At 39.7% G+C, this 13,941-nt stretch overlaps 1 protein-coding gene across 7 annotated transcripts in view; it reads left to right on the top strand.

Annotated features, from left to right (window-relative positions):
• The window catches only part of ZDHHC3 (zinc finger DHHC-type palmitoyltransferase 3), a 53,144-nt gene extending 42,511 nt beyond the window's left edge, over window positions 1–10,633 (top strand). For 6 of the 7 annotated variants that reach the window (XM_061587968.1, XM_061587966.1, XM_061587969.1 and 3 more), the window contains one exon: window positions 5,777–10,633. In XM_061587968.1, coding sequence (XP_061443952.1) covers window positions 5,777–6,016 — 240 coding nt within the window. In that variant the 3' untranslated portion in view covers window positions 6,017–10,633. Of the gene's footprint in view, window positions 1–1,347; window positions 2,944–5,776 lie in introns of those variants that run through there. The other variant, XM_061587970.1, reaches the window with a different exon arrangement.
• The last annotated feature ends 3,308 nt before the right edge of the window (window positions 10,634–13,941 follow it).

The raw sequence follows: 13,941 nt of genomic DNA, 5'->3' as shown, positions 1-13,941 counted from the left end.
GTAAATACATTTTTAAGCATACCGGAAGCACCTAGCAGTCGGTGTCTGCCTAATTTGTGGTATATGTTCTGTTGGAACATCTTTTATAGTTGCGTTCAGCAACCTTTGGGTTTCCTAGATCTCCCCTTCAATTTCCTTTTTAACTAATGCTCTATTTAATGAAATTATTACATCTGGATTTGAATTTGACTGGGGTGACTTTTTAGGCAGTTTTCCTATGGTGTATATGATGAACTTGATATTTTAGTTGCTGTTCAAGTGGTTTAGCAACACAATATAGCTCACATGAGATCCATTCATTGCTCAGTATTTAAACTGACGTGAGGATCACCTTCTCTCTTGTTGCCTGCATCACTATTCTAAGGCACAGTCATTTTATTGTGTATAGAAATACTTTCTTTGTCATGACCTGAATGTACACTTATGCTCATATTCTCTGGGTAATTAACATCACTTGTTATCACAATATTATCCCTTCTGGCTGTCTTCATGACTTTTTTCCCCATTTTGGTGAATGCAACAATAGCAGGTCCCCTTGCATTCTTATTTTGGCCTGGAATTTCTTTTCCCATTCCTATGGCTCTGTTCTCCCTGGAGTTTCTCATTTTATTGCATAGTGGCCTGCTCTGTCCTTCCTGTCTTTCTAAACGGCAGTGTAAAATTAAATTTTTGATGCTGGATATTTTGGAAAACAGATTAATTTTCCAGTGTGTTTTGACTCTGTACATTTTGCAGGTTTTTAAAAATGTATAGTCATAACCAATCTCTTGAATGCAAATGCTAACACTGAAGTGGTCAACAAACTAGAAATGTATTATCAGAAGGGTCTATATTTGCTTTCCCTCTAACTTTTACTAAACTAATGTTGTACCATTGATTCACTTACTCTATATCCTGCAACTCTTTTTCCTGCTGACAGCCTGTACTTTGCTAGTCGGAAGATTCAGCGGGACGTCAAAAGCATTGCTGTTGGGGTATTTCTTGAACTTGCTTGTGAAGAACTTGGAAGTTGTTGGAGGGTATAATATTGAATTAATTTCATATTAACCATTTGCATGAACTTTTTCACTGCTATATCAAATGCTTTTTTGGATGAGGGCATTGCGACATTTCCTAAAACCTTCATGACAGTTGTATGATTTTCTCTTTATTCATAAATTCCTGCTGGTTTTTGTGTGTTCTTTCTCTATCCTTTTTCAAAATAGAAAGGGAAATGTTAAGGAAGTGAATCTGGTTATTTTCCTGCTCCAGCCATTTGATAAAGGATAGTCAAGAAGTATCCTTTTCCCCCAGAACCAGAACTACAAAATAAGTTCCTGACTGAAAATGTCATATTTCTGTTTTCAGGGAATAGAACAGTTGAAAAAAGAAGAGAGAAGATGGGCTAAAAAAACAAAATGGATGAACATGAAAGCAGTATTTGGCCATCCGTTCTCTATAGTTTGGCTTAGCCCATTTGCTACTCCAGATCAAGGAAAAGCAGACCCTTATCAGTATGTGGTCTAGGAATTCATGAACAGCATTTCCACTAAAACAAAACTACATTTACAGCACTACAGTTATTATACATGAATGTTTCAAATGAAAAAGCAATTTTTTTAAAAAAAAATGCCTATTAAATGGCTGATTATGGCAGAGAAAAGACAAAAAATAGCAGCTCTGTATTCTGGAAAAAAACTTTTGGTAATTCTTTGTCTCTGGTGGCTAAAGCTTTTTGTTTCCTTTTTTTAACTTGTTAACTTTATTGGCCTATTTTGTTTTTCTGTCTGCTTTTTCTATGACACAACTAATGTAAAGGGGAAATCTCTTCTTTGTGCCCACCTAGACTTTATACATCAGGGTTGACATCTAAATGACAGCCCATGCCAGCAGTGCCAACCTGTTGCATAAGCATTTATGGACATCTTCATGGCAGTCGATGCTTTCAGTGGGCAGTAGGTCTCTTCATGTTGTGATATTCCCCACCCCTTAATTTTAAGCCTCACTTCTTCTGTCTTTCAGTTCTTAATAACAAAAATGTGACACTGTAAAAGGGTCAGTTAGTAATAAAATTGTTTTACATTTAGTATTTCAAACATATTGCCAACGTTACTGTACTTTTGGAAAGCGACATAAAGGAGTCTTACATTGTTTGGTTCCATATTTTCCCAGGTTATCAGGAAATGTCTGCCTAGGTTACATGATGGAAGGTTTTTGTGAGTGTGCATTTGGATTTAATGCCTTATAATTGGAGGAGGAAGAAATCTTGATTTAAATGTATAGAATAGCAAGATAGTGTCTGTCCTTGTTTTGAAAACTTGAGAGATGCTTATTAAACAGTGTTCATGTGTAAAAGAGGCTTTGCAGATCCAGATAAAAACCTAAGCACAGAATGTTCATGTAGATATGTCACCACTATCTTTTTTTAAATACTACCACCTTTTTAAATCTCTGTAAATGTTCTTTATATTTATACATGTTATATATTTTACATTGGGAAAATGTCAAGTGTTAAAGGATCATGCGTGCCTTCTGGCATGACTTTCTGGAGGGGAAACTGAATGTAGTAAGAGCTGGGAAGTAGGGAGGTGTGTAGAGGCCATTCACTTTAAAACAAAAGCACGTAGAATAGAGTACACCCAAAATAACTTGAGTCTGTAACACTTTTGTATCTCAACAGGGATTTATTGTAGATCTCGGATCAAAAAACTGCTGGTGGGAGCCATCAGAGTAATTGCAAAAAAACCCCACCCCAAATGGTAGAACTGCAGATAATTTTGTGTTCCTGAATTTATTCTTTTGACTGAATCAAAGCCGGGGGGGGGGGGGGAATCAGTGGCATGAGTCTGTGGAGGAAGCGAATGGATCTTTCTCATTTCAAAACTGTGTGAATGCTGCATCTTTTCAATTCTGTCAGTGCTTCCACATGGGAAACAAAATGCAATAAATCTTTTCTGAACACTGTTCCTGTGCCTTTTTTATTCAACAAACAACATATTTGATAACCATTTGCATGTCAGGTAGTAAAGGGAAGAAGGTTGACTAAATAGAACTTGAGTTTAAATGATGAGAAACATCTAAAATCAATCAGACCCTGGCTACTCATTTAAATTAGTTCTCACTGACTTGGTTTGATAAGTAAGCAGACATTTCTGTAACAAAATCTGTTTTGCTGCTCTACAATTGTATGTGAAAATATTTCTGTTACTATAGGAATGCACACAGTGTATCAGCTGATCTCACTAAAGTGTGGCAATTTATTTAGAAGTCAGATGTCTTTAGCAATTGCATATTTTTTCACAGTTGGAAAAGAGGAAGAAGTTTTTCTTTCAGCCCGATCCTATGATCATTGGATAGTTTCATCCTGTATTGAGCAGGGGATTGACTAGATGGCCTTGAAGGTCCCTTCTAATTCTATCATCATTTCAGAAGGTACTCCTTGGTTGCCTGATGGGAGGTGGTGATCAGTATTCACATTCATCAGCACCCTATGGAATTTTCTCCCCATGGAGACTCTTAATAGCCACGTTGATGACTTTTTGGCAGCAGGCAAAGACCCTTTTATTTTCCCAGGCCTTTTAATATCTGGTGAGATTGTTTTAATGTTATTATATTATTGATTTATGTTTTGTGTGTGTACTTTTTGATAATATTTATACTGAAAGGTGATAGATAAATCTATGAAATAAAAATTCAATATATATCCTTGCTTATTTGTATAGGACATAACTTGGTTATTAAATGTGTTGAAGTCTATACAGTAATTATTATCCTTCTTTAAAAAAGCCTAGTGCCAAATCATCTTTTTCAGTTAAATATATTTAATACCAGTTTTATTTTGGAGAGCTGTTCTAGGAACTAAAGTGGAAGTATTAAAACCTGTCCTGGAAGTATTCATTTTCAATATCATAGGGTGATAACTAATGTTGTATGTACTCAGACTTACTTTGGGTAAATAATAGTCATCCTTGGTGAATAATATTTGATAACTTTTCCACATCCCAAGATAGATACAAATAAAATTGTCAGATGAATTGTCAGATGTCTCTCTGGTGGGCGCTTCTTAAGGATTTTCAACTCCTGCCTCATTGTGGTGCTACAGCAATCTGTCCTGTGCTGATGATCTTCAGTGTCTCAAGGAGAGAGAGGTTGGCCTGTCTGTAGCAGTACCATGGAGGAACAGAAATGGAACTTACTGCTCATTGCTATAGTAGCATACTTTTCCTCACTGACAGGATCATCTCTAGTTTGAATTAAATCTTTAAGCTATCTTTTGTTTCCGTACACAATTCCCAACTCTCACCCTATTATTTCAGTTCTTCTGGATTTGTCTGCTAACTGCTAACTTACTGCGGTGGGTACACGAGAAGATGGGGAGCCAGTAGTCTAGTGCTCTAGTAAAAACTCCATGAGTCTTTGGACTCTGACAGGATCTTATTGGCTACAGAGCATTTGATTATCCAGTGCACTATCATCATGGCAGCAGATCCCACCTCTGAAGTACACATTCATTGTAGTGCCTGAAAAGTCTCTTCTACATATATGTTCATGTGCATTGGGCTCTTCTCTGCATGTTCAGGAACTCTACTTTTCCAGGCCACCTTCAAATGTTAAAGTCTGAAAACATTTTTTTGTCAAGACCATTAATGGAAAGGTTTTTATCTCTGAGTGCGCACTAGGGCTGTAGTATTTAGTTGATTATTTTATTTTAAAATATATATTGGCCAATTAAAAAGGTGCCCAGTTAATACCATAACATGTTCCCTCCAAATTAGATTATTTTTTTACTATAAATACTTACGAACATCATAGGTTGCAGGCACCATTGTGGAACAGATATTCTTCTCTCACACATGGAAAGGAATAGCTCTTGGAGATAGTGCCTGCAGCAACATGTATGTACCTAACATAAAAACAGAAGAGTACTGTTGTTTAATCTGCAGCTTGATGCAGCTTTAATAGCTTAAAATGTGTGATTAATTGACTAGGGTTTCTTTAATCAAGTGACTGCATGGATGTTGTTCCATGAGAACCCCAAAATAGCTGGCAGATTATGGGATGAGGGACAGATTCTGTTGTCACCTTCTGTGGTGTTCAATTGCAGACCGTGCAAGCATCAATCTAGATCAGGGGTGGGGACCTCAAACCTGGAGGGCAAATGCAGCTCACCAGGACCCACCCTTCACAGCCCTGTTCTGCACCCTCTAATCTATTATTGAATTGTGCTGATGCCTCTTGCTTGCTTTGGTGGATGAAATATAGAAAGCTCTAAAGTTTGCATGCTTGGGCTGCAACCTACTGTACAAAAGTAAGAGTTTCATCCATTGCTCTGCCCAGTTTTGCCTCTGGCCTCAGCCACCACTGGCATGCATCCCCTGGGAGGTTGCTCAGCTCAGGCTGAAAAAGATTCCCCACCCCAATCTAAATCTACCTCCAACAACCATGAGTATGGCTAAGAATTCTGGATCTGGGAAGATATCTGGCAACCCTGAGTATTGTGAATCCTTCCTGTAGAGATGTGTGAAAACAATCACTTTATTATTTGACTAATGAGATGGACATATAACAATATTTTCCTTATCCCTCTCTATTTATATTTTCATAAATAAAAATATAATTTTTTATTCAAAGCTGTTTGACACATTTATTTCCCCCCCTCTTTAGGAGGCTTCATATTCCTGACTAGAAAAGGTGTAACTGTTTATGCTGTGATAGCACATAGATGGTTAGCAGTGTCCCAAGTTCTGTGGTTTTAACTGCCTATGATGAATAAATCCAAAACTTTTGTCTTCTGCAGGGCATAGAGCGTCTTAAAAAACAGGAACCAACGTGGGAAAAAGTCAGCAGCTGGGAAGGGATGAAACTGGCTTTCGGGGGTGAACTTTCACTGCGATGGTTTAATCCTTTCTCAGACCTGAGTTGCAAGAAGGCTCCACCAGCTGGTTCAGCAACAGTTGCACCATCTGAGATGGTGATCCAGGAAGCTTTCGAACGGCTTTCTGATCAAGAAGTGATTGTGGGAGTGTTAAATGAATAATGTCAGGTGCCCTTGCAGATACCAATATATTTTTGTAACTCATGCACTTGAGCCTTAGCTTTAAGAGACCATGACGCATGAAACCATTGAGGCTTCCCCATTTCTTCAGTCAAGAACCTCACTTAACAAACGCAATGCAACTACATTCCTATGATGATGATCTGCTGATGATGGTGATTATTTAACTGAGCTTCTGTAACTTGTCATATGGAAACATTAACAGGTTGTCTAAAGTTGACAAAAAAAAGGTGTAATAAGAATGCTGCTTCAGAAGAAAACCGCCAAATTTACCTTAACTCCTAGTCATCCACCAGGTGTTGTGATGAGCTCTCGTAAGATGTAGAGACTGGCCAGGAAAATAGTTTCAAAGACAAAAATCCAAGTATTGGACTCTGGGAGACCATTGAAACCTTATTTTTATTCCTACTCATCCCATTGAGCATTTGTGCAAGTTTGTGGGTCCCTCCAGAAGAATTAATGTTCTATAAATTACTGTTTTTGCCACATTTGTGACAAAATAACTACAAAAAGTGTAATGGCCACTTTTTCTTTTTGGGTGTGTGTGCAAAACTAGTATTACAGATAAGCTTTTGATAGGAAAAACGATATAGGCAGCAGTAGATAAACTATTCTGGGTGTTGATCTTTTACAGTTTGGAATCTGGCATTAGAGCATTTACTTAGAGATGGCCCATTGATCTCAGTCTATTTCAAAGAGTTTTCCACTGAGTACAGGCTTGTGGCTTGTTAGTGCAATTCTTAAAATCTCTGGCTCCTGTTGGAATTGTAGCTGCAGCCTGGTGTATAAAGTTGAAGGCCATTGCACATTTTTATGTAAAATGTGTTTGTGGGCATGGTTATCACAGTGATTTGGCTGATCACATGAATGGCAAAGCCATGAGTGAATATTCTTTTGAATATTCAAAAGGGGACACTTAACTTCAGTATTAAGTCCTGTCTTTAATAAAAGCAGAGAATGTTACCTTGGGAATATTTCAGAACCCATTGAATAGTCTGGGGACAACAGATGGTGCAGCATTGTTGAAGCTGCACAGGCATGGACCTCGGTTGAGGACACCATTGGGAGGTATATGTAAGAACATGTGATACATGTAATATATTTGAAAAAACATAGAAACTTATCTGGAAGCAAAGGCTTAATATAGAGCTGAATGGGTTCTTCAATTTTGGGTGGGGATAGCTCTGTGAAGGATGAACTAGGATCTAAAGAACTGTGTGACTTTCTCTGTGTCCAGGAAAGCTTTGGGTTTGTGTTGCTTTAACTTTTAGCTCCCACCTCCCCATATGGCCTGGCAGTGATGTGCTATTGAGGAAGGGGGGGGGTTGATGCCTAAAGAATTACTTATAAAATATAATTAAAATATAATTACTTTAAAAACTGGAAGCTAATTTTCTGTATATCAAAAAGGGAATTAAAAAGCTCCCCCAGGTTCTTGTTGTTTGGGAACTAGGAGAGAAAGAGATTGTGGGCCTGAATTAGGGTTATCTAGTAACTCTCTCTGTGTGTGTACCTTTTAAACTCCCTGCAAGAACAGTGGTTGCTCCTGCCCATTCTTTTCTGCTCATTTTGGCCTTCCCTCCTCCTCCCCTGCCTACAGAAATGAGCTGGATTCTTTGTCATATGATGCTGTCTTATCTGGAGCCAGCCCATTTAGCCCAGTATTGTCTAGTCTGACTGGCAGCGACTCTTCCAAGATTTCAGGCAGAGATCTTATTTATCACTTGCTACCTGATCCTTTTTTACTAACAATGCCAGGGATTGAACCGGGGTCTTCTGCATGCAAAGCATGTGCATCTACCATTGAGCTACAGCTCTTTCCCACTTGCAGATGACAGGTAGGCAGACAAAAAAGGGGGGAATATGCAGGAGCAGTTGTACCGACCCAGTCTCTTGCTTTCATAAGTGAATGAAAAGGAAAATGCATGGCCTCCAGATTGCATCTTGACAGCCTTAAGATAAATACCTGCTTGGTTCTAAAGCGGTATATTATTTTAGAAGGGATAATAAGGGAAGCTATATAATTGATGGAAGGGGAGAAATGTAGTTTTATAGATGGAAATTGATAAATATATGCCTGTTAAAATGGCAGCTGTCAAAATATTTGGGATTCCACAATAAATAATATGCGAGTGCCTAACTGAAAGCACAGAGAAGAAGCTGAGGACTCGGTGCAAAAACCACAGACGATCATGAATGTCCTGTCCTTAGGCATGTGGAATTCCGTTCAGACAAGATTAAGTGTAAAAGCATCAGCCGAATGTGGTGGATGGGTTTGCTACAGTTATTCTTGGCAGTCTTTCCTGTTACATGACAAAGTTTGCAACTGTTTTCTTGTTGGGAGTTGTATATTTTTTTATAAAATAAGTCTCTTGAATTTGAATATTGAATATTCTTTGAGATTGTTGACAACCTATGTATACATCAAACATGTATACATGTTTGCCAGCTTCATTGTCAAACAGATGGGGAAATATAATAGCTTGCTACTCACTGTGATTCATGACGCATATAAATTTAATAAATAAATGCTGATTGTCTGAGGGGAACATCACACTTGGTTCAGTAACCCATACTTTTTCTACTAGGAGGCTCTCCACTGACTTCAGTAAAGCATCCACTGGCATAAGTGCCTATCAGAGCTCTAATTTTATTGGCCTAATAGTGTGGTGTAGTGGTTAAGGTGTTGGACTACGACCTGGGAGACCAGGGTTTGAATCCCCACATAGCCATGAAGCTCACTGGGTGACCTTGGGCCAGTCACTGCCTCTCAGCCTCATGAAAACCCTATTCATAGGGTCGCCATAAGTCGGAATCGACTTGAAGGCTGTACATTTTTAATAGTCCTGAGTTTGGTGAATAAATCAAGCAACTCAGAGTTATGTGAGGTCTTCATAAGAATTGCTGCTCATAACATTTTTAGAAAATGCAGCATTAGTGCAAATTATTCACATTCTTTACTTCACCATTTATGTGGCATGGGGAAAATACTTCAGAATTGCCTTTTGAAATGGACTATGTTTATATTGTGTGCTTCATGAGGGGATTATTATGGTTATTTTTATGAAAAATAGAAATGGCAAAGCATTTTTGCATTCAAAAGTACTGTAGAAGATTATAATAGTGACTATGACACATTTGGACACATTGTCAAGGAGAAAATCAACCTTTAAACTTAAGAGAGAATTGCCTAACAATGGGCAGATTTCTGCTTTGCCATTGCCTATATAAGCAGGGTGAAGAAAGAGACTGGTTCTCAAAGGCTTGGATCCAAAGGTGGTGTTCAGTGAGTGGAAGGTACTTTGGTTTGCACAAAGGAGGTCCCTAACTTTTGACAACTTCTTGCCCAGTCCCCTATGCCATATGCCATTCTAGTCCAGGGGGTCCCCAAACCCTCAAAAGATTTTGGGGTGGGCACCAGGGGAATGAAGGGGGGGAGCAAGAGAGCCCTTTTCTGTGGGTGGCACTCAGTTGTGTTCTCCAAATGGAAGTTAGGATCCAAGCCATGATGGCATACATATGTGGTGACATATATCTGTTGATGGCAGAGGTTTTGCTGTGTCCACCCCCACCTCCTATTGGTCATTTACCCTAGGGATAGCCAACATGGTGTCCTCCAGATGTTATTGAATTCCAACTCCCACCAGCCCCAGCAAGCATGGCCAGTACTCAAGGATAATGGGAGTTGTAGTCCAGCAGCATCTGGAGGGCACCATGTTGGCTAGGCCTGATTTACCTTATACCAGTGGATTTCCATTGTGTTCCTGTCGCCTTTTTTCTATGACTAGCTGAAATCAGTGAAACGAGAAAAATCAAGGAAGAAATACAAATGGGGAGTTCGTTGAAACATTTTTGTTGTAGCTATACTCTCCTACATTGAATAAAAGTGCCTTATTTGGGTCCAGGCAAATTTATAAAGCTGTATGTGGCAGATTGAGACCAAATGATTTTACAGAATGCCAAGGCTAATAGACTATTAACTAAAGCTTCTAATTTCACATCTTCCCCCTCTAAAAAAAAAAAAGAATTTCAACACTGCTGTGATCTTTTAGCAGAGGGCTTTTTGGGCCAGGACCTAAGAAGATACTTCAAACCAAACAGCTTCTTGATCTAGGATTCATTGTTTACATTTCTAAGTATATTGCTGCCTATTGTGATTAATTCCATTGAAGCCAACAGAACAGCCTGCCTTAAGTAAAGTATATAAGTATTTGCACAAGCAAGACCTCAGAGTTGGAGGAAGGAAATGCTCTAGTGTATTAAGCTTATCATGTACTATGGTATTGTGCAACCAACTATCCTGTGTTTGTTTCAAAGCAACAGTATGTCTTAAACAAGGAATGCAACTGTTCTGGAAACATGGTTGGCTGAAGGTGCTGTAGTTCAAAGGCTTTAATAAAAGATGGTCTGTAGCCTAGCATGCAGGGAAATATTCTAGAATTTCAATTAGCAGTTTGGGGGCTGTACACTGGCCTATCCTATGCAATTACAGAGTATATACATTAAGAAATCCTTGTGTTCTATTTTTGCTCTTTGTATCTCATTTTCTGACTTACACTGCATAATGGTACTTATTAAAGAATCAATATTTTCATCTCACACCTGTTGTCTTATGTTGCCAGTAGTTGTGATGCCATGGAGGTGACCTTTCTCTGTGTGTATTTTGGAGCTCAGTTTCTATGCACACTAGTCTTTCTCAACCCGTGTCCACACCACAGAAATTCATAGGGTTTGAAAAGGCTGAAAAACCACAATTTTTGCTCCTATAAGGCATACTATCTACACTTTTTTACTTTATTCATATTTCATTATTTACAAAAATAACGTTCTTTCAAGTCTGTTATATCCATAATTCATGTTCATGCCGCCGTGGGCTCCTGCTGGGAGGAAGGGCGGGATATAAATCAAATAATAAAAAAATAAATAGTTTACAAAACACAACCACCTTGCAGCTAACGGATGGGTACTTCCATTTCTCTTATGAACCTAATCTGTCATTTCATCCATTTCTGCCAGCAACATACATTTTAGTAACCATTCCCGTATGGATGGAACTTGTGGATTTTTTCCATTTGCAAGCCCAAACTATTCTAGCTGCTGTCAGCAGGATTTTAACCAAAGACTTTTGTTCTCCAGAAATATCCTGCTTGATCCAGTTAAACAATATTGGCATTGGAGAGAGTCTTAAGTTGAACCTATGATTACTATGTACAATTTGCTTCCAAAATTTCTAAGGCAGCCTAGGACTGGTGAGGGCAGCTATGAGAGAACTAGAAAAGGTCCTTAAATGCAAAGATGTATCACTGAACAATAAAGTCAGGATCATTCAGACCATGGTATTCCTGATCCCTATGTATGGATGTGAAAGTTGGACAGTGAAAAAAGCAGATAAGAGAAAACATCAACTCGTTTGAAATGTGTTGGAGGAGAGCTTTGTGGGTACCATGGACTGCAAAAAAGAAATAATTGGGTGTTAGAACAAACTAAACCAGAACTATCACTAGAAGCTAAAATGATGAAACGGGGGTTATCATGCTTTGGACATATAATGAGAAGACATGATTCAATAGAAAATATAATAATGCTGGGAAAAACAGAAGGGAGTAGAAAAAGAGGAAGACCAAACAAGAGATGGATTGATTCCATAAAGGAAGCCACAGACCTGAACTTACAAGATCTGAACAGGGTGGTTTGTAACAGGTGTTATTGGAGGTCGCTGGTTCATAGGGTTGCCATAAGTCAAAATTGACTTGAAGGTACATAACAGCAACAACTGACAATCCCACCACATGTATGAGAAATGTGAATTTACAGCAGAGCTTTTCCAACACTTGAAATGTATGTCCATACACAATTTATTGGAATGTGGAAGCCTCAGTCTGTTTGATGGTAGAAAGAAAAGCACCAGTGTCCACTAGTAAAGTGCAGTCTTTGCCATTCACATAACAGTAGCCTTCAGAATGGCAGAAGAAGAAATGGAAACAAATTGAGGCACAGCATCAGATAGAATTTCCTGGCATAGTCAATAGGGGGCCTCATTGAACCTTTGAGGTCCTTGTCATGGGGGTGCACCCGAAGGCTGTGGATGTTGGAGCTCTGGAGGAGGAGGGGGAAGTTGGGCATGAAAAGATTGTGGGCAGAATACTGGAGCAGTAGGGTCAAGCTGCTGCTTAGCCATGTCCCTTTTGCACTTTCTACATTCGTTTTTCCAGTGACCTTGATGATGGCAATAATTGCAGGAGGAATTGTTTTATTAGTATTGTTACCACGATTGGAGGGGTCGAACTACCTAGGTTGTCCAAATTGGCCATGTTCTTGTTGTTTGGGGGTTGGGGTTGACCCTTGTGTTGCATGTCTGCAATGCATGGCCTTAAGTGTGGTTTTGAGCTCGTTTCTTTTTTGTCTTTTCACTTTGCAAATTTTCCCAAAATTGAGTAGCCACTCCCACAATTTTCTGTGGAGTTTTGGCCTTCCAGCCAATTAAATTATTTTTAATCTTTTCAGAGATCTCCAGTCACATGTTGTCCACCAGGGTAGTGACCAGCATGGGATGAAAATTCTCTGCCTCGAGGTCAAAGGTAGTGTGCTTCCTAAATGTTGCAGTGAGTCTGGCCTGGAATTCCACAGAGGTCTCATCTGGTTTCTGCTTGCAGGAATGAATCTTTGTGCAATCAGGTTGGACTGGGCAAAGTCTAGAACTGCATTCAGAAGATCATCCAGGTCCCTTGCCAATTGGTCTTTGGCGTTTTGATTTACCGGTGAGCCTCTCAAAGGATCTGATGGCCAGACATTACCTTGGTGTACTGGGGTGCCTGCTGTCCTGTGTGCTTGTTGCATTAGAGCTGCATAGTCATGTATCTCTAGGATACCTCTTAATAGCCGATCAACATATCTCCAGGTTGGATAATATACATTAAACAACCTCTGGAGTTCCTGCTGGAAGCCTCCAGGGTCCTCTCTGATCTTGGGTAGCATGGTTTTAAAATTTAGAATGTCTGCTGCAGTCCAATGGACATGTACCACAGTGGGGTTTCCCCCATTCAGGTCAGGGAATTGGTGGAGTGGTAACAAGCTTTTGTGCTGTGCCTTTCCTAGGAAAGCCAAAAAGACCCAGAAACATTTTAAAAGTGTATTCAAGTACTTGGGATGACCCAGAGGTGTCTTGACAGAGAACTATCCCCTTATCAAGATCCACTTCAGTAATCTTGACATTTAGGGTCTTCAGAGCAGGGTGTAGGTGCTTCAGAAGGGTCGACATGCTTACATCCCTTATGGTTGCGGCAGTGGCAGTGACAGACACATAACCGGATTCAGGGATGTAGGTTTCAGTTGTAAATTGGTCAGAAACCACAGCCCCTCCAAACCAATCAACAGCAAAACCGTGAAGGGTTTGGAGAGCATTTGATATTGGGGAACCCCAGTCAGACTCATGACTTGCTTGTGGTGTTTGAGTGATGGGCAGTTGAGTGGAAACAGGGACGGGGGAACAAAAGTATGATTGGGGTGAAAGGGTTGAAAGGGGAGGAGTGTTAGTAGGGACTGAAAGAGGCTGAGGTGAATTGGGTTGGGGTGTTCAGGGTTGCAGTCTCCAGAGATCCAGGAGGTCTGGCTCAGGATCTGGAACAATGGGGTTGGTTAGGAGGGTAGAAGGGTATAAACTAGTCAGGTAGGAAGGAGGGTAGCCGGGATTGTTGGGAGGGGAAGAATTTGAGGAAGGGGCTGAGGGGTGCAGGCGCAATTGGTCTCTTTATCCTTTGTTTCTTCATTTCAGCCAATTGTTTCTGCATTTTCTCAAGAGTCTTTTTGGATAGGTATTAACGCTTTTATCTCTTAATTTAGTGGCCCGATCATCCCAGAGGAAAAAAGAGTCCATCTGGGCAGGGTGTGGATCTTCCAGGAACCATCTC

This window comes from Rhineura floridana, chromosome 10 (genome assembly GCF_030035675.1).
Source record: "Rhineura floridana isolate rRhiFlo1 chromosome 10, rRhiFlo1.hap2, whole genome shotgun sequence".
NCBI lineage: Eukaryota > Metazoa > Chordata > Lepidosauria > Squamata > Rhineuridae > Rhineura > Rhineura floridana.
Note: the sequence above shows the minus strand (reverse complement) of the source record. Positions and strands in the feature narration are given on the sequence as shown.